We start from the raw sequence: 23,254 nt of genomic DNA, 5'->3' as shown, positions 1-23,254 counted from the left end.
ATTAGGTATGTAGTTAGTTTCCGAGAAAACATTAGGTACTGTTATAAATAAGGTATGTAGTTAGTTTCCGAGAAAACATTAGGTACTGTAATACATTAGGTATGCAGTTAGTTTCCGAGAAAATATTAGGTACTATAATAAATAAGGTATGCAGTTAGTTTCCAAGAAAACATTAGGTACTGTTTTACAATAAGTATTGTAGTTAGTTTCCAAGAAAACATAAGGTACTGTTTTACAAAAATTATTGTAGTTAGTTTCCGAGAAAACATTAGGTACTGTTATACATTAGGTATGTAGTTAGTTTCCGAGAAAACATTAGGTACTGTAATACATTAGGTATGTAGTTAGTTTCCGAGAAAACATTAGGTACTGTTATACATTCGGTATGCAGTTAGTTTCCGAGAAAATATTAGGTACTATAATAAATAAGGTATGCAGTTAGTTTCCAAGAAAACATTAGGTACTGTTTTACAATAAGTATTGTAGTTAGTTTCCAAGAAAACATTAGGTACTGTTTTACAATAAGTATTGTAGTTAGTTTCCGAGAAAACATGAGGTACTGTTATACATTAGGTATGTAGTTAGTTTCCGAGAAAACATTAGGTACTGTAATACATTAGGTATTGTAGTTAGTTTCCGAGAAAACATTAGGTACTGTTATACATTAGGTATGTAGTTAGTTTCCGAGAAAACATTAGGTATTGTTATACATAAGGTATTGTAGTTAGTTTCCGAGAAAACATTAGGTACTGTAATAAATACGGTATGCAGTTAGTTTCCAAGAAAACATTAGGTACTGTTTTACAATAAGTATTGTAGTTAGTTTCCGAGAAAACATTAGGTACTGTTATACATTAGGTATTGTAGTTAGTGTCCGAGAAAACATTAGGTATTGTTATACATTAGGTATGTAGTTAGTTTCCGAGAAAACATTAGGTACTGTAATACATTAGGTATGCAGTTAGTTTCCGAGAAAACATTAGGTACTGTAATACATTAGGTATGTAGTTAGTTTTCGAGAAAACATTAGGTACTGTTATAAATTAGGTATGTAGTTAGTTTCCGAGAAAACATTAGGTACTGTAATACATTAGGTATGTAGTTAGTGTCCGAGAAAACATTAGGTACTGTTATAAATTAGGTATGTAGTTAGTTTCCGAGAAAACATTAGGTACTGTTATAAATTAGGTATGTAGTTAGTTTCCGAGAAAACACTAGGTACTGTAATACATTAGGTATGCAGTTAGTTTCCGAGAAAATATTAGGTACTATAATAAATAAGGTATGCAGTTAGTTTCCAAGAAAACATTAGGTACTGTTTTACAATAAGTATTGTAGTTAGTTTCCAAGAAAACATTAGGTACTGTTTTACAATAAGTATTGTAGTTAGTTTCCGAGAAAACATTAGGTACTGTTATACATTAGGTATTGTAGTTAGTTTCCGAGAAAACATTAGGTACTGTTATACATTAGGTATGTAGTTAGTTTCCGAGAAAACATTAGGTACTGTAATACATTAGGTATGTAGTTAGTTTCCGAGAAAACATTAGGTACCGTTATACATTAGGTATTGTAGTTAGTTTCCGAGAAAACATTAGGTACTGTTATACATTAGGTTTGTAGTTAGTTTCCGAGAAAACATTAGGTACTGTTATACATAAGGTATTGTAGTTAGTTTCCGAGAAAACATTAGGTACTGTAATACATAAGGTATGTAGTTAGTTTCCGAGAAAACATTAGGTACTGTAATACATTAGGTATGTAGTTAGTTTCCGAGAATACATTAGGTACTGTTATACACTAGGTATGTAGTTAGTTTCCGAGAAAACATTAGGTAGTGTTATACATTTGGTATGTAGTTAGTGTCCGAGAAAACATTAGGTACTGTTATACATTAGGTATGTAGTAAGTTTCCGAGAAAACATTAGGTACTGTTATACATTAGGTATTGTAGTTAGTTTCCGAGAAAACATTAGGTACTGTTATACATTAGGTATGTAGTTAGTTTCCGAGAAAACATTAGGTACTGTTATACATTAGGTATGTAGTTAGTTTCCGAGAAAACATTAGGTACTGTAATACATTAGGTATGCAGTTAGTTTCCGAGAAAATATTAGGTACTATAATAAATAAGGTATGCAGTTAGTTTCCAAGAAAACATTAGGTACTGTTTTACAATAAGTATTGTAGTTAGTTTCCAAGAAAACATTAGGTACTGTTTTACAATAAGTATTGTAGTTAGTTTCCGAGAAACCATTAGGTACTGTTATACATTAGGTATTGTAGTTAGTTTCCGAGAAAACATTAGGTACTGTAATACATAAGGTATGTAGTTAGTTTCCGAAAAAACATTAGGTACTTTAAAACATTAGGTATGTAGTTAGTTTCCGAAAAAAACATTAGGTACTGTAATACATTAGGTATGTAGTTAGTTTCCGAGAAAACATTAGGTACTGTTATACATTAGGTATGTAGTTAGTTTCCGAGAAAACATTAGGTACTGTTATACATTAGGTATGTAGTTAGTTTCCGAGAAAACATTAGGTACTGTTATACATTAGGTATGTAGTTAGTTTCCGAGAAAACATTAGGTACTGTTATACATTAGGTATGTAGTTAGTTTCCGAGAAAACATTAGGTACTGTAATATATTAGGTATGTAGTTAGTTTCCAAGAAAACATTAGGTACTGTTATACATTAGGTATGTAGTTAGTTTCCGAGAAAACATTAGGTACTGTAATACATTAGGTATGTAGTTAGTTTCCGAGAAAACATTAGGTACTGCTATACATTAGGTATGTAGTTAGTTTCCGAGAAAACATTAGGTACTGTTATACATTAGGTATGTAGTTAGTTTCCGAGAAAACATTCGGTACTCTAATACATAAGTTATGTAGTTAGTTTCCAAGAAAACATTAGATACTTTTATACACAGGATATTGTAGTTAGTTTTCAAGAAAACATTAGGTACTGTAATGCATTAGGTATGTAGTTAGATTCCGAGAAAACATTAGGTACGGTAATGCATTAGGTATGTAGTTAGTTTCCGAGAAAACATTAGGTACTGTAATATATAAGTTATGTAGGTAGTTTCCAAGAAAACATTAGATACTGTAATACATAAGTTATGTAGGTAGTTTCCAAGAAAACATTAGATACTTTTATACACAAGGTATTGTAGTTAGTTTCCGAGAAAACATTAGGTACTGTAATGCATTAGGTATGTAGTTAGTTTCCAAGAAAACATTACATAGTGTTATACATCAGGTATTGTGGTTTGTTTTCGAGAAATCATTAGGTAGTGGTATACATTAGGTATTGTAGTTAGTTTCCGAGAAAACATTAGGTACTGTTATACATTAGGTATGTAGTTAGTTTCCGAGAAAACATTAGGTACTGTAATACACTAGGTATGTAGTTAGTTTCCGAGAAAACATTAGGTAGTGTTATACATTTGGTATGTAGTTAGTGTCCGAGAAAACATTAGGTACTGTTATACATTAGGTATGTAGTTAGTTTCCGTTAAAACGTTATATACTGTTATACATTAGGTATTGTAGTTAGTGTCCGAGAAAACATTAGGTACTGTTATAAATTAGGTATGTAGTTAGTTACCGAGAAAACATTAGGTACTGTAATACATTAGGTATGTAGTTAGTTTCCGAGAAAACATTAGGTACTGTAATACATTAGGTATGTAGTTAGTTTTGAAGAAAGCATTAGGTACTGTTATACATAAGGTATTGTAGTTAGTTTCCGAGAAAACATTAACTACTGTTATACATTAGGTATTGTAGTTAGTTTCCGTGAAAACATTATATACGGTTATACATTAGTTATTGTAATTAGTGTCCGAGAAAACATTAGGTACTGTTTTGTTGTAATGCCCACGCTATGAAGCTATGTTTTGTTGTGTTGTGCACGCTATAAACCTATATCTTGTTGTAATATGCACCCTATAAACCTAAATTGTGTTGTAATGTGCACGTTATGAAGCTATATTTTGATGTAATATGTACGCTATGTAGCTATGTCTTGTTGTGACGTGCACGCTATGAAGCTATATTTTGTTGTAATGTGTACGCTATGAAGCTATGATTTGTTGTAATGTGCACGATATGAAGCTATGTTTTGTTGTGACGTGAACGCTATGAACCTATGTTTTGATGTAATGATCACGCTATGAAGCTATGTTTTGTTGTAATGTGCACGCTATGAAGCGAGGTTTTGTTGTAATGTGTACGGTATGAACCTATGCTTGGTTGTCACGTGATGCTATGAACCTATGTTTTGTTGTAATGTGACGCTATGAAGCTATGTTTTGTTGGAATGTGCACGCTATGAAGCGATGTTTTGTTGTGACGTGAACGCTATGAAGCTATGTTTTGTTGTAATGTGCACGCTATGAAGCTATGGTTTATTGGAATGTGCACACTATGAAGCGATGTTTTGTTGTAATGTGTACAGTATGAACCTATGCTTGGTTGTCACGTGATGCTATGAACCTATGTTTTGTTGTAATGTGACGCTATGAAGCTATGTTTTGTTGTAATGTGCACGCTATGAAGCTATGTTTTGTTGTAATGTCCACGCTGCACGCTATGAAGCTATGATTTGTTGTAATGTGCACGCTATGAACCATTTTTTGTTGTAATGTGCACGCTATGTAGCTATGTTTTGTTGTGACGTGCACGATATGAAGCTTTGTTTTGTTGTAATGTGCATGCTATGAAGCTATGATTTGTTGTAATGTGCACGCTATGAAGCTATGGTTTGTTGTAATGTGTACGCTATGAACCTATGTTTTGTTGTGACGTGCAGGATATGAAGCTTTGTTTTGTTGTAATGTGCATGCTATGAAGCTATGTTTTGTTGTAATGTGCACGCTATGAAGCTATGGTTTGTTGTAATGTGTACGCTATGAACCTATGTTTTGTTGTGACGTGCACGCTATGAAGCTTTGTTTTGTTGTAATGTGCATGCTATGAAGCTATGATTTGTTGTAATGTGCACGCTATGAAGCTATGTTTTGTTGTAACGTGCACGCTATGAAGCTATGTTTTGTTGTAATGTGCACGCTATGAAGCTATGTTTTGTTGTAACGTGCACGATATGAAGCTATGTTTTGTTGTAACGTGCAGGCTATGAAGCTATGTTTTGTTGTAACGTGCACGATATGAAGCTATGTTTTTGTTGTAACGTGCAGGCTATGAAGCTTTGTTTTGTTGTGACGTGAACGCTATGAAGCTATGTTTTGTTGTGACGTGAACGCTATGAAGCTATGTTTTGTTGTGACGTGAACGCTATGAAGCTTTGATTTGTTGTAATGTGCACGATATGAAGCTATTTATTGTTGTAATGTGCACGCTATGAAGCGAGGTTTTGTTGTAATGTGTACGGTATGAACCTATGCTTGGTTGTCACGTGATGCTATGAACCTATGTTTTGTTGTAATGTGACGCTATGAACCTATGTTTTGTTGCAATGTGCACGATATGAAGCTATTTTTTGTTGTAATGTGCAGGCTATGAAGCTATTTTTTTGTTGTAATGTGCAGGCTATGTAGCTATGGTTTGTTGTACTGTGCACGCTATGAAGCTATGTTTTGATGTAATGTGCACGATATGAAGCTATGTTTTGATGTAATGTGCACGATATGAAGCTATGTTTTTTGTAATGTGCACACTAAAAGCTCTATTTTGTTGTTATGTGCACGCTATGAAGCTATGTTTTGTTGTAATGTGCACGATATGAAGCTATGTTTTGATGTAATGTGCACGATATGAAGCTATGTTTTGATGCAATGTGCACGCTATGAACCTATTCTTGGTTGTCACGTGATGCTATGAACCTATGTTGTGTTGTGATTTGAGCGCTATGAAGCTATGTTTTGTTGTAATGTGCACGCTATGAAGCTATGTTTTGATGTAATGTGCACGATATGAAGCTATTTTTTGTTGTAACGCGCAGGCTATGAAGCTATTTTTTGTTGTAATGTGACGCTATGAAGCTATGTTTAGTTGTAATGTGCACGATATGAAGCTATGTTTTGATGCAATGTGCACGATATGAAGCTATGTTTTGATGCAATGTGCACGCTATGAACCTATGCTTGGTTGTCACGTGATGCTATGAACCTATGTTTTGTTGTAATGTGACGCTATGAACCTATGTTTTGTTGCAATGTACACGCTATGAACCTATGTTTTGTTGTAATGTGCACGATATTAAGCTATGGTTTGTTGTAATGTGCAGGCTACAAGTTGTATATTTTCCAGTGATCCTTTCAAAAGATTATCTCATGATTATGTTAAGTAGTTGACGTCTCTTTAGTTTGTTCATAATTCCGTGGATGTCGATTGCCAAACAAAGGGTAAATTGGTTACTTGTCGTAAGATATCAAGTTCGTGGTGAATATTTGATTCCATCAGAACATGTTCTTGACTGATGTAGTCCTAGTGAACAAATTGTTGGTAGTATTTACGTCCTTATGAACAGTCAGGGTCATTTCAGGACGACCTCCCGTATATGTGGTATCTTGTTGTATGTCGTTAGAAATTCTATCATTTCATTTCATACTTTACATTGTTGTTCGTAATATTGCAAAGTGATTTCTGCAGACGGTTTCTATCTTAACATATGTATGGAATTAAAAAACAAGATTTTTTGCAGTGCATAAATTCAGCGTTAACTTTGTAAATAATGTTTACAAGGCATTATACATGCTGTCTTTTCATTTGAATGATTTCCACAGCTCAGTTTATCAAATCTTAGGGTAAAAGCACCATTTAAAAAAAATTACACAGTTATGTCACATATAACGTTAAATTACATTTGAATTCAAACTAACAATACTTTTAAATATCTTACACGAGCTGTTACCATCTAACATGTATTGATCATGCTATGGGGAGAGCAGAGAAATATTAATCTGGAATATATGACATTAAACTCATTTTAAAGTATTCAATACAAAGTAATGGGATAAACTTAAAGTATTCAATACAAAGTAATGGGATAAACTTAAAGTATTCAATACAAAGTAATGGGATAAACTTAAAGTATTCAATACAAAGTAATGGGATAAACTTAAAGTATTCAATACAAAGTAATGGGATAAACTTAAAGTATTCAATACAAAGTAATGGGATAAACTTAAAGTATTCAATACAAAGTAATGGGATAAACTTAAAGTTTTCAATACAAAGTAATGGGATAAACTTAAAGTATTCAATACAAAGTAATGGGATAAACTTAAAGTATTCAATACAAAGTAATGGGATAAACTTAAAGTATTCAATACAAAGTAATGGGATAAACTTAAAGTATTCAATACAAAGTAATGGGATAAACTTGAACGCACATTTTATATTTAACACTTTAAACCAGCTATTTCCATGACAGTCGAATGTCACGTACCAAATATGTGAGAAACCGCATAAACCCTTCATATTATGTTTAAACGGAAATCGTCTAAATGACAGGTCGGAAGGATGATAAACCGTCCTTAGACCTCTCACGTCAGTAAGCGTTCCGGATTGACATGGTGTCCGAGTATTACAATTGTTCTGATCATATTTGTTTTCGTTTTCTCTGATTTTATATTTCATCATATATAAATAAAAGTATATGAGAGTGAAAAATCAGCGAGAGTGTTTGAGATGTATCCAGGTTTGTGTACAAATCAGATAACATAATTATTTAAGGCTTCTTACAATTTAAATACTGTTTCAATGCTTAAAACTGAATCCTCGTAACACTGTGATAGCTACACAATAGTCATTGTATTAACACTTTTAATGTAACTTAGCAGCAGTCTCCAGGATCATGAGACAATCTTAGATTTCAGATTTTCGCTTAGCCAATCAACAATGATGTGGTTTTTTGTAACGTCATGTGTGATTGGTCTAAAGTCAAACTATCTTAAAGACTCTTTTCATGATCTCGGGGTCAGTGGTCACCAAACCGACAGCTCTCTATATATACAGTGCATACTATTCGGACATATAAACATCAAGGTTTAATTTAAGCCTTTAACTTTGGGTTAATATGCAAAGACGGAAAGATTAAAGATATATTTCATACATCTTTAAATAAATACAAAATCCGCTTCAAACTTCACAGAAAAAGCTGCTAAATTTATTGAAAGAATTAGTTCTGCTATTGTAGTTGAAAAAGACACGTAATAAGCTTGTAGGAAGCTGTACAAATATGTATAACCCACGCACATACACTGTATGCATGTCTTATGTAACCTCGCCTATCCTAGCTTGACCTCTCTTATCATACTCTTTAGAGAGTGAGAGAAAAGACACTGGTAGTTGTTATTGTTAGCTTCAAACTTTGATATTTTTATATATAACATTTTGCTAAATACCAAATTAAAAATCATAATAGCAGTTAATCATAATGATAAGGCTAAGATGACTCTTTGCCATACATAAAATGTAAGCAGCCGTGAAAGCTAATATGAATGAGGCTCTACGGAAGAATATCCTACACACTTTGCCTGGGGCTTTTTTGAACGCCCATACGCCACGGTAAACGTGAAAAGTAAATGTGAGATAACGACTATCTAGAACACAACATTTTCAGGTGAATGATTGATAGAACAATTGTACTGGAATGTATGCTAATATAGTATAGAGCCTATGATATATATATACAGTAGCCATCCCCGAATGTGTTTATACAAAACAGAAATTACCACACCGTAAGACATAGGTGTAGAACGAACGGCTGAACAAGTATAAGCATACATGTAACATTACAACATAATTATAGGAACAGTAGTTGTGATTTGGGAAAAATAATCGTCTACATCTTATGAAACAGGTAAATAAAACAACACCATCATGAAATATTCGTCAGCTGCTCCATACACTCGAACATCTGAAAATACAGTAGAATATGCACACATTGATGACTACTGTCCAATCACGACTACTGGTTGAATCCTAGTATAGGTGATTAAACATCTAGATTTATTCCTACTTTTACATGTTTTATTTAAACTTTAATAGGATTACGAACGAAATATGTCATTTTCTTCTAAGTCATGACGTAGATGAGTGATAAATCCTTGTTAAACAATTATTAGAATAAAGAATTATACATATAATCATTAATCATACGAATTAATCATACAAATAGTATGAAAACCCCGGATAAACTACATATTTAATTGACGCATCACTCATAGCCTCCTAAGCCTTGTGATGAAACTATAGTGCTATCTTACTGAAATAGACAGTATACGATCACTCTGATGCACAAAAGTGCGTAGCATATTTATCAGATTGTAGATGCATGGCTTGAAAATAAAGATTAATTTGGACTTAATTTACATTAATATATTGAACATGCCTTGCATTCAACTTGAGTCAGGTAAATAAAGTAGTGTATTAATTGAGAATAAATTCATATCTATGATAACCATACTACCGGTCCGTACCTACACTACTTGGATCCGGTGTACGTCTGAAATTATATCGGAATCTCGCTTTACCATACTACCAAGACTAGTCCTGTAGAAAGCATTCGATTACGATGTGAGACCTTATATTACTATAGATGAGTGAACCTTTCGTCTGTCAGGCCTAGAATAGTTTAGTTTTCGTTTCCTTTTCGCATTTGAGTCAAAATATATATGGGCTGGAGGAACAGTCATATCACACGAATAAAAAACCTTATATTGTTCAATTTTCACCCAGAATGTCAGGCTCAAGATAGGCCCCAAGAGGTTGGGCCCTCGATAAATATGGCCAATGCCGCTGGGAAGTCCACAAAACAATTATCACCAACTATGAACATTGTTTGACATTCTTTACGTTAGTTTTCTTATTCATAATAGAAAATACATCATGTTTTTATTTTTTTATGAAAAACTGTTGAGAGCATGTTTTAATTTTGTTTTACTGATAAAGGTCCAGGGAAATTAATCTTAATTCAAAACATTGTTTTTAATACAGTTTCATTGCACATATTAGTGCCAGATACGTATTTAGACACTTTTCTTGTTATGTTTATGCCCATTCATCTCACATTTACTTTAGATATGATTAATGGTCAATAGTTAGATGGAATGCAACACTACAATATCCGTTCTTCCTAATTAAGTTATTTTGTCTACACTTTAAAACATAAACCGACAGAGGTCACGCAGATATTCATTTTTTAAGGATCAACTTGAATATGTTTATAATATGGAGATATAACATAAACGATAAACTGTGAAACGGTTTATGATGAAAGTACGCTCGGATATTTGTGTTATATCTACATAACGCAAAACCTATTCAAGGTAATCCTTATAATCCATTTTTTATCTGTAATTACATTTGATGGACTCTTTTATCTTTGAACTAATTACGCTGTCGTAACAACAAAGATTAAATTATAAACAAAACAATATGAATAACAAAACAGATTTTTGATTTCTTTATTTTTTTCAGACAAGCACCACTATAAGACACTGGAGTTCACAGATTTACATATATAAATGTTTCTATTAGTTTTATACCGTGTACTGTAAACCACTTTATTATTTCGTGTACTGTGACCCACTTTATTATTCGCAAAAAAACTGGAACGCGAATTCAAATGTTTCGCGAATTTATGTATTGGTAAATAATTTTAAAATGTCACACACGCGAAATATTGTATACACTGAAATATAGTGGTTGACAGTACTATGCGGAATTTATCGGGAATTTGTGTTCAATCGCCCATCATACCCGATAGCTCCCGAATGACAAACACTTACGCGTTCTACTCACACTTTCACTCTTTTGTTTAGTAAATTTTCAGTAGTTATAAAATTACAAGGATACATATTGAATTACAGTCTAAGAAAACATGCGGTAGCATAAAGATATCTAAGTTGGCAAGGGCTTTTGGACATAAAAAAAAGTGCAAAGCAAGTTGAAAGCTTGCATTTTATTCAAAATGACTCTTTGTTTTTGCAACAACAAACAAAATTTGTTGTTATAATTTTCCTTGATATATTAGAGGTGTTGGAAATGGATAAACACAAATTTAAGGAAACTACAAAATTTCTAGCTTTTTCTAGTAGAATTTCTTTCTAATTCTAATCATTGTTTTCTATTGGTAATAATATCAAGTACTTAAACATACAGACATTAAAACTGATGGAAAGGCTTTAAAAGTGTCACTTGACCTAATCAATAAAAAACAATTGTTATAGAATTAAGCTGTCGAAAATGATAAAATCGTAAAATTGAATAAAAATAATATTATAAGTTGCTGCTTTTCGATTGCGCATTGAAAACAACAAATGTCATTATAGATCAATAATTACAATCGTCTAGTTATAACTGAAAAAAACATGCCGAACCACAGTGCATTAATTAACAAGAAAAGTATTTTACTAAATTGGCAAGACTAATCGATTCAAACAAACAACAAATAACGGTGTAAAATGTAAAAATCAAAAGTAAAATATTCAACTTTTTAAAAATAATTGAATAATTTTCTAAAGGTTAATGTAGGGTAATTATCTAATCAAGCAGCAGCAATAATATACATAGAAGATATTGACAAGGAATAATTCAATACAGTAGAACCTGTCTTAGACGTCCTCTCTGTTAAACGACCACCTACCTGCTTAATAAAATATTACCGACCATCTCTGTAAAACGACCAAAACATATTTTCTTGGGGTCACAAATGGTCACTTTCAACACAATTTGATCGGTATTTATGCACATTTGACAACAAAGGTCATTTCCCCCGTAATAAGTGATGATTAAAGTTTGATAGGTTTTACTATAATGCATTGCCATGATCATTATAAACAATGTCAGATCTTTATTACTAGATACTGAGAGTATAGTTTATGTATATAGACAGATCAATTAGATTAAAATACAGATCTTTATTCCGACTCTGTTTCATAGAGGACGAAATGGTTTCGTGTATGTAGTTATTTCGTCCAAAAAGCACAGCATAGTTACATGTATATACATACTGTGGCGAAATGTCTTTTAAGTATATATAATGCATTTGAACTGAAGCAAAGCTAAGATCATGAGAAGATGACCCCAAACTGGATGCTGTAAGATCCTCTAGGAAACGAATTAAGAGTATGGGTCTATGTTTAATAAGATTGAGATTACATTTGTGTCTACGATTTATTCTGGAATTTGTTTACACCCATCAAGACTCCGGCTACTCCAAAGAAAATCATGCCGACTATGGACAGTCCGAATGACCAGGACAGACCATTCTCAACCTTGGATCCGTAAATCACAATGGACAGGAAGATACATCCAGCTGTCGGTAATAGAAAAAGAGTGATAAATGAAAATGTATATGACATTCCTGCATATTACAGTGTTATATTCCTTGGGCAGGTATCTTGTTGACGTCATGAGCTTAACTCACGTTATTTTCTTCTTAAAGTATGACGTTACGCTAGCAAACACATAACCTTCCACAAGGGCAAATAACTCTGTAATATACAAATACAGATGTGATTATCAGGTATGCATATCTTTCAGCCAATTGGGAACCTTCGGTAGTTTACGTAAACGAAATAGTATTTTCTCGTTTACGGAAAATGTCGAAGATTTCCCATCGATTATTCAGCGTGACTGATTTCCCCAGAGGCATAACATTGTAATGAAAATGACGCTATAATCAACTGAGAATTTATCTTTGATGCGGCGGACAGATAAACACAAACAAATTATATCACATGAGATCAATGGTTTACAATGACCTTTACATTAGCTATCTCTCTTTAGTGTTACCATGGAAACCAAAGGAAGATAAAGCGCATGTCTATGACTACCGTATCGATTGGCCACCTATATTGTTAATCTGTCACATACATGTGTAAAAGAAATGTTGAAGGGTTGAACATCAACAAGACGCAATGTCCCTGTGTTTCAGTGTTTGGTAAACATCCCATGTAAAGTCACTTATTGTGGTACTGCAGGGATAAATGCTAGACTACACGATGGAAACCCTTAGAAAATCTATGATTATTGGTCTATGGTAGCTATATCGAAACAACTGGTATATTTTTATCAATAAACTACATGTAATACAATATTAGTGTAATACTACATTGCGTTCGATGCAACAGTGTTAGCATGCGTGTCCAAAGTCATGTTATCATTAAATTTCGAAAGGACCTGTGGACTTTCTGGACTGGGAAAATTAAAAACAATATATTTTTAGATAATGCATTTTGGGAGATTGCAGCATGTTTGTCTTGTGTGTCTTTGTAAAGGATTCGTGAAAAAAAACAAGCATTCTGAGAGTGTCATTGAAGCAATGCACTGAATCCTGGGGCCCTACGAGCAATCATATTGACTTTAGGACTGTTTTCAGTAATCTTTGTAGTTGAACCAAAAATCATTCCAAAGCTGTGACACCTCATAAGTTACTATTTTATGAAGTTTCATGAACATGAGAAGTTATCGTCTGGAAACCAACATTTGCCGAAACAATATATTTTTATTAATAGTGACCTTTTCAGTTGACCTTTTGACCCCAATGTCAATCCAAATCTGTGTTGCCTCATAAGCTATATGTACCATTGTATGATAAACAATATTTATCCTATCCGTTCTCAAGTTATCGTCTGGAAACAAACATCCGGACAGACATTCACACATACAGTCGGACGGACGGACGGACAAACAGAATAATACTACCACTATAATTCCCTCTAGTTTCACTGACAGGGGACTAATATCTGTATAGACTGTTTATAATATCATTTACCCTTAACAAATAACTTATTCAAGTGTGATTCATTATTCATTGCTTTCATATCAAATCTGACTTTCAGGTTGACCATCTTTTTACTTTAAGCATTGATTTCATTTTTTAATGTCATCAGGCTAAAACAAAGAAGTGTTTGCAATATTTAGCGAATGATATTCTTTCATATCCCAGTGAAAATGAAAAAAGAATGCAGTGAAAGGCTTAAACATGTGTAAAGAAAGTCAGTGATAACAGACACTGATGATGCATGCTGAATCTAGTTTACTAAAGGGTTACTCAAGCATTTCAGCAGTCAATGTATCATGTTCAATGTGGACCAATATCTAGTCGTTTGTCAGGGTACGGTTGTAAGGACCATTAAAGGATAGTTTTGATAAGATAGCATTTTAAGTTTAAATTGAATATCGAGATTACAACCAAAAACTTGTTTTCAATGCTACGGAAACATACTAGTCTCACACAGGAACATTTGGCGAAAATCTTAAAAAAGCAATATGTTTGTATGTGAGCTAAATAGGTTTTCATAAACTGCAGCCTATCAAACTGAAGTGTTTTAATTTCGTGTTTTTACAGATAAATGGCACAAATCAGCCACAATGTATAAAATAGTTATTGATACCACGCTTACCTGCTGCTAGGTTACCTATAGCTGCCACGATATAAACAACGTCCTTCTTCAACTGTTCCACAAACATGTACAAAAAGGCCAGCACTATCCCAGCAACCCCAGCAAGGAATCCAAGTATAGCGAACGCTTGCACTGCTTCCAACCAACCTTGTAAAAACAAAGAAAAATATTGGACTTAAAACAGATCACCTATTTGATTGCTTGAACATTTCATATAAGCGCGGAAGGTAATTTTGAATTAATATTCAAAATTTAGGTTTAGTATACCTTATTATATTGAAATATATTGTGAAAGGCAAGTAATGCCCTCCCCCATTACAGTTTATGATACCTTAGATATATACACAATAAGACAAAGTAGGTTAAGTAATCTGCAAGAAGTGCATGTAATCGTGTAACATTTGCATTAATTTTGTGTATTTATTTGAAATGCAACACTATACAAGATATGAATATTCAGAATTGTCACATATTCATACACCATATTTAAATAAGAAGTAAATATGTGTCTGAGTGTGTGTGCATATATCAAGTATTGTTATATCTCTCAGGTTCTGTACACATTGCGACTATTAAGTTTAAAATTAAGCATGTCTCAAGCAAACTCAAACGTATTGGGCAACAGTTGCTGTAAATTATACCTACTAACATACAAACACCAGACAGAAGTATTGGGCAACAGTTGCTGTAAATTATACCTACTAACATACAAACACCAGACAGAAGTATTGGGCAACAGTTACTGTAACTTATACCTACTAACATATAAACACAAGACAGAAGTATTGGGCAACAGTTACTGTAACTTATACCTACTAACATACAAACACCAGACAGAAGTATTGGGCAACAGTTACTGTAACTTATACCTACTAACATACAAACACCAGACAGAAGTATTGGGCAACAGTTACTGTAACTTATACCTACTAACATACAAACACCAGACAGAAGTATTGGGCAACAGTTACTGTAACTTATACCTACTAACATACAAACACAAGACAGAAGTATTGGGCAACAGTTACTGTAACTGATACCTACTAACATACAAACACAAGACAGAAGTATTGGGCAACAGTTACTGTAACTAATACCTACTAACATACAAACACCAGACAGAAGTATTGGGCAACAGTTACTGTAACTGATACCTACTAACATACAAACACCAGACAGAAGTATTGGGCAACAGTTACTGTAACTTATACCTACTAACATACAAACACAAGACAGAAGTTTGGGCAACAGTTACTGTAACTTATACCTTACATACTACATATGGCAACATACAACAACAAACACAGACAGAAGTATTGGGCAACAGTTACTGTAACTTATACCTACTAACATACAAACACAAGACAGAAGTATTGGGCAACAGTTACTGTAACTTATACCTACTAACATACAAACACAAGACAGAAGTATTGGGCAACAGTTACTGTAACTTATACCTACTAACATACAAACACAAGACAGAAGTATTGGGCAACAGTTACTGTAACTTATACCTACTAACATACAAACACAAGACAGAAGTATTGGACAGTTACTGTAACTATACCTACTAACATACAAACACCAGACAGAAGTATTGGGCAACAGTTGCTGTAACTAATACCTACTAACATACAAACACAAGACAGAAGTATTGGGCAACAGTTACTGTAACTAATACCTACTAACATACAAACACAAGACAGAAGTATTGGGCAACAGTTACTGTAACTTATACCTACTAACATACAAACACCAGACAGAAGTATTGGGCAACAGTTACTGTAACTTATACCTACTAAACATACAAACACAAGACAGAAGTATTGGGCAACAGTTACTGTAACTTATACCTACTAACATACAAACACAAGACAGAAGTATTGGGCAACAGTTACTGTAACTTATACCTACTAACATACAAACACCAGACAGAAGTATTGGGCAACAGTTACTGTAACTTATACCTACTAACATACAAACACAAGACAGAAGTATTGGGCAACAGTTACTGTAACTAATACCTACTAACATACAAACACAAGACAGAAGTATTGGCAACAGTTACTGTAACATATACAGTTACTGTAACTATACCTACTAACATACAAACACAAGACAGAAGTATTGGGCAACAGTTACTGTAACTAATACCTACTAACATACAAACACAAGACAGAAGTATTGGGCAACAGTTACTGTAACTAATACCTACTAACATACAAACACAAGACAGAAGTATTGGGCAACAGTTACTGTAACTTATACCTACTAACATACAAACACAAGACAGAAGTATTGGGCAACAGTTACTGTAACTAATACCTACTAACATACAAACACAAGACAGAAGTATTGGGCAACAGTTACTGTAACTTATACCTACTAACATACAAACACAAGACAGAAGTATTGGGCAACAGTTACTGTAACTTATACCTACTAACATACAAACACAAGACAGAAGTATTGGGCAACAGTTACTGTAACTTATACCTACTAACATACAAACACAAGACAGAAGTATTGGGTGACAGTTACTGTAACTTATACCTACTAACATACAAACACAAGACAGAAGTATTGGGCAACAGTTACTGTAACTTATACCTACTAACATACAAACACAAGACAGAAGTATTGGGCAACAGTTACTGTAACTTATACCTACTAACATACAAACACAAGACAGAAGTATTGGGCAACAGTTACTGTAACAATACCTACTAACATACAAACACAAGACAGAAGTATTGGGCAACAGTTACTGTAACTTATACCTACTAACATACAAACACAAGACAGAAGTATTGGGCAACAGTTGCTGTAACTTATACCTACTAACATACAAACACAAGACAGAAGTATTGGGCAACAGTTACTGTAACTTATACCTACTAACATACAAACACCAGACAGAAGTATTGGGCAACAGTTACTGTAACTTATACCTACTAACATACAAACACAAGACAGAAGTATTGGGCAACAGTTACTGTAACTTATACCTACTAACATACAAACACAAGACAGAAGTATTGGGCAACAGTTACTGTAACTTATACCTACTAACATACAAACACAAGACAGAAGTATTGGGCAACAGTTACTGTAACTTATACCTACTAACATACAAACACAAGACAGAAGTATTGGGCAACAGTTACTGTAACTTATACCTACTAACATACAAACACAAGACAGAAGTATTGGGCAACAGTTACTGTAACTAATACCTACTAACATACAAACACAAGACAGAAGTATTGGGCAACAGTTACTGTAACTAATACCTACTAACATACAAACACAAGACAGAAGTATTGGGCAACAGTTACTGTAACTAATACCTACTAACATACAAACACAAGACAGAAGTATTGGGCAACAGTTACTGTAACTTATACCTACTAACATACAAACACAAGACAGAAGTATTGGGCAACAGTTACTGTAACTTATACCTACTAACATACAAACACCAGACAGAAGTATTGGGCAACAGTTACTGTAACTTATACCTACTAACATACAAACACAAGACAGAAGTATTGGGCAACAGTTACTGTAACTTATACCTACTAACATACAAACACACAGACAGAAGTATTGGGCAACAGTTACTGTAACTTATACCTACTAACATACAAACACAAGACAGAAGTATTGGGCAACAGTTACTGTAACTTATACCTACTAACATACAAACACAAGACAGAAGTATTGGGCAACAGTTACTGTAACTTATACCTACTAACATACAAACACAAGACAGAAGTATTGGGCAACAGTTACTGTAACTTATACCTACTAACATACAAACACAAGACAGAAGTATTGGGCAACATTTGCTGTAACTTATACCTACTAACATACAAACAAGTGACTTAAGTATTGGGTGACAGTTACTGTAACTTATACCTACTAACATACAAACACAAGACAAAGGTATTGGGCAACAGTTACTGTAACTAATACCTACTAACATACAAACACAAGACAGAAGTATTGGGCAACAGTTACTGTAACTTATACCTACTAACATACAAACACAAGACAGAAGTATTGGGCAACAGTTACTGTAACTTATACCTACTAACATACAAACACAAGACAGAAGTATTGGGCAACAGTTACTGTAACTTATACCTACTAACATACAAACACAAGACAGAAGTATTGGGCAACAGTTACTGTAACTAATACCTACTAACATACAAACACAAGACAGAAGTATTGGGCAACAGTTACTGTAACTTATACCTACTAACATACAAACACAAGACAGAAGTATTGGGCAACAGTTACTGTAACTTATACCTACTAACATACAAACACAAGACAGAAGTATTGGGCAACAGTTACTGTAACTTATACCTACTAACATACAAACACAAGACAGAAGTATTGGGCAACAGTTACTGTAACTTATACCTACTAACATACAAACACAAGACAGAAGTATTGGGCAACAGTTACTGTAACTTATACCTACTAACATACAAACACAAGACAGAAGTATTGGGCAACAGTTACTGTAACTTATACCTACTAACATACAAACACAAGACAGAAGTATTGGGCAATAGTTACTGTAACTTATACCTACTAACATACAAACACAAGACAGAAGTATTGGGCAACAGTTACTGTAATTAATACCTACTAACATACAAACACAAGACAGAAGTATTGGGCAACAGTTACTGTAACTAATACCTACTAACATACAAACACAAGACAGAAGTATTGGGCAACAGTTGCTGTAACTTATACAATGTACCTACTAACATACAAACACAAGACAGAAGTATTGGGCAACAGTTACTGTAACTAATACCTACTAACATACAAACACAAGACAGAAGTATTGGGCAACAGTTACTGTAACTAATACCTACTAACATACAAACACAAGACAGAAGTATTGGGCAACAGTTGCTGTAACTTATACCTACTAACATACAAACACAAGACAGAAGTATTGGGCAACAGTTACTGTAACTAATACCTACTAACATACAAACACAAGACAGAAGTATTGGGCAACAGTTACTGTAACTAATACCTACTAACATACAAACACAAGACAGAAGTATTTGGGCAACAGTTACTGTAACTATACCTACTAACATACAAACACAAGACAGAATATATTGGGCAACAGTTACTGTAACTTAATAACTACTAACATACAAACACAAGACAGAAGTATTGGGCAACAGTTACTGTAACTTATACCTACTAACATACAAACACAAGACAGAAGTATTGGGCAACAGTTACTGTAACTTATACCTACTAACATACAAACACAAGACAGAAGTATTGGGCAACAGTTACTGTAACTAATACCTACTAACATACAAACACAAGACAGAAGTATTGGGCAACAGTTACTGTAACTAATACCTACTAACATACAAACACAAGACAGAAGTATTGGGCAACAGTTACTGTAACTAATACCTACTAACATACAAACACAAGACAGAAGTATTGGGCAACAGTTACTGTAACTTATACCTACTAACATACAAACACAAGACAGAAGTATTGGGCAACAGTTACTGTAACTTATACCTACTAACATACAAACACAAGACAGAAGTATTGGGCAACAGTTACTGTAACTTAATACCTACTAACATACAAACACAAGACAGAAGTATTGGGCAACAGTTACTGTAACTAATACCTACTAACATACAAACACAAGACAGAAGTATTGGGCAACAGTTACTGTAACTTATACCTACTAACATACAAACACAAGACAGAAGTATTGGGCAACAGTTACTGTAACTAATACCTACTAACATACAAACACAAGACAGAAGTATTGGGCAACAGTTACTGTAACTTATACCTACTAACATACAAACACAAGACAGAAGTATTGGGCAACAGTTACTGTAACTTATACCTACTAACATACAAACACAAGACAGAAGTATTGGGCAACAGTTACTGTAACTAATACCTACTAACATACAAACACAAGACAGAAGTATTGGGCAACAGTTACTGTAACTTATACCTACTAACATACAAACACAAGACAGAAGTATTGGGCAACAGTTACTGTAACTTATACCTACTAACATACAAACACAAGACAAAGGTATTGGGCAACAGTTACTGTCACTAATACCTACTAACATACAAACACAGGACAGAAGTATTGGGCAATAGTTGCTGTAACTTATACCTACTAACATACAAACACAAGACAGAAGTATTGGGCAACAGTTACTGTAACTAATACCTACTAACATACAAACACAAGACAGAAGTATTGGGCAACAGTTACTGTAACTAATACCTACTAACATACAAACACAAGACAGAAGTATTGGGCAACAGTTACTGTAACTTATACCTACTAACATACAAACACAAGACAGAAGTATTGGGCAACAGTTGCTGTAACTTATACCTACTAACATACAAACACAAGACAGAAGTATTGGGCAACAGTTACTGTAACTAATACCTACTAACATACAAACACAAGACAGAAGTATTGGGCAACAGTTACTGTAACTATACCTACTAATACACACTAACATACAAACAACAAACACAGACAGAAGTATTGGGCAACAGTTACTGTAACTAATACCTACTAACATACAAACACAAGACAGAAGTATTGGGCAACAGTTACTGTAACTTATACCTACTAACATACAAACACAAGACAGAAGTATTGGGCAACAGTTACTGTAACTTATACCTACTAACATACAAACACAAGACAGAAGTATTGGGCAACAGTTACTGTAACTAATACCTACTAACATACAAACACAAGACAGAAGTATTGGGCAACAGTTACTGTAACTAATACCTACTAACATACAAACACAAGACAGAAGTATTGGGCAACAGTTACTGTAACTTATACCTACTAACATACAAACACAAGACAGAAGTATTGGGCAACAGTTACTGTAACTAATACCTACTAACATACAAACACAAGACAGAAGTATTGGGCAACAGTTACTGTAACTTATACCTACTAACATACAAACACAAGACAGAAGTATTGGGCAACAGTTACTGTAACTAATACCTACTAACATACAAACACAAGACAGAAGTATTGGGCAACATTTACTGTAACTAATACCTACTAACATACAAACACAGGACAGAAGTATTGGGCAACAGTTACTGTAACTTATACCTACTAACATACAAACACAAGACAGAAGTATTGGGCAACAGTTACTGTAACTAATACCTACTAACATACAAACACAAGACAGAAGTATTGGGCAACAGTTACTGTAACATATACCTACTAACATACAAACACAAGACAGAAGTATTGGGCAACAGTTACTGTAACTAATACCTACTAACATACAAACACAAGACAGAAGTATTGGGCAACAGTTACTGTAACTAATACCTACTAACATACAAACACAAGACAGAAGTATTGGGCAACAGTTACTGTAACTTATACCTACTAACATACAAACACAAGACAGAAGTATTGGGCAACAGTTACTGTAACTTATACCTACTAACATACAAACACAAGACAGAAGTATTGGGCAACAGTTACTGTAACTAATACCTACTAACATACAAACACAAGACAGAAGTATTGGGCAACAGTTACTGTAACTTATACCTACTAACATACAAACACAAGACAGAAGTATTGGGCAACAGTTACTGTAACTAATACCTACTAACATACAAACACAAGACAGAAGTATTGGGCAACAGTTACTGTAACTTATACCTACTAACATACAAACACAAGACAGAAGTATTGGGCAACAGTTACTGTAACTATACCTACTAACATACAAACACAAGACAGAAGTATTGGGCAACAGTTACTGTAACTTATACCTACTAACATACAAACACAAGACAGAAGTATTGGGCAACAGTTACTGTAACTATACCTACTAACATACAAACACAAGACAGAAGTATTGGGCAACAGTTACTGTAACTTATACCTACTAACATACAAACACAAGACAGAAGTATTGGGCAACAGTTACTGTAACTTATACCTACTAACATACAAACACAAGACAGAAGTATTGGGCAACAGTTACTGTAACTTAATACCTACTAACATACAAACACAAGACAGAAGTATTGGGCAACAGTTACTGTAACTTATACCTACTAACATACAAACACAAGACAGAAGTATTGGGCAACAGTTACTGTAACTATACCTACTAACATACAAACACAAGACAGAAGTATTGGGCAACAGTTGACTGTAACTATACCTACTAACATACAAACACAAGACAGAAGTATTGGGCAACAGTTACTGTAACTAATACCTACTAACATACAAACACAAGACAGAAGTATTGGGCAACAGTTACTGTAACTAATACCTACTAACATACAAACACAAGACAGAAGTATTGGGCAACAGTTACTGTAACTAATACCTACTAACATACAAACACAAGACAGAAGTATTGGGCAACAGTTACTGTAACTAATACCTACTAACATACAAACACAGGACAGAAGTATTGGGCAATAGTTGCTGTAACTTATACAATGTACCTACTAACATACAAACACAAGACAGAAGTATTGGGCAACAGTTACTGTAACTAATACCTACTAACATACAAACACAAGACAGAAGTATTGGGCAACAGTTACTGTAACTTATACCTACTAACATACAAACACAAGACAGAAGTATTGGGCAACAGTTACTGTAACTAATACCTACTAACATACAAACACAAGACAGAAGTATTGGGCAACAGTTACTGTAACTAATACCTACTAACATACAAACACAAGACAGAAGTATTGGGCAACAGTTACTGTAACTTATACCTACTAACATACAA

The 23,254-nt window shown here is 33.8% G+C and overlaps 1 protein-coding gene across 1 annotated transcript in view; it reads right to left on the bottom strand.

Annotated features, from left to right (window-relative positions):
* Nucleotides 1–10,426: 10,426 nt before the first annotated feature.
* The window catches only part of LOC138309766 (protein NKG7-like), a 34,839-nt gene continuing 22,011 nt past the window's right edge, over nucleotides 10,427–23,254 (bottom strand). Inside the window, exons 2-3 of the mRNA XM_069250978.1 lie at nucleotides 14,388–14,534; nucleotides 10,427–12,295 (exon numbers count right to left, since the gene is read on the bottom strand). Of these exons, the coding sequence (XP_069107079.1) occupies nucleotides 12,147–12,295; nucleotides 14,388–14,534 (296 nt within the window). The 3' untranslated portion in view covers nucleotides 10,427–12,146. The remainder of the gene's footprint in view (nucleotides 12,296–14,387; nucleotides 14,535–23,254) is intronic.

The sequence above is a fragment of the Argopecten irradians genome, chromosome 15, assembly GCF_041381155.1.
Source record: "Argopecten irradians isolate NY chromosome 15, Ai_NY, whole genome shotgun sequence".
In the NCBI taxonomy this organism is placed as follows: Eukaryota; Metazoa; Mollusca; class Bivalvia; order Pectinida; family Pectinidae; genus Argopecten; species Argopecten irradians.
Note: the sequence above shows the minus strand (reverse complement) of the source record. Positions and strands in the feature narration are given on the sequence as shown.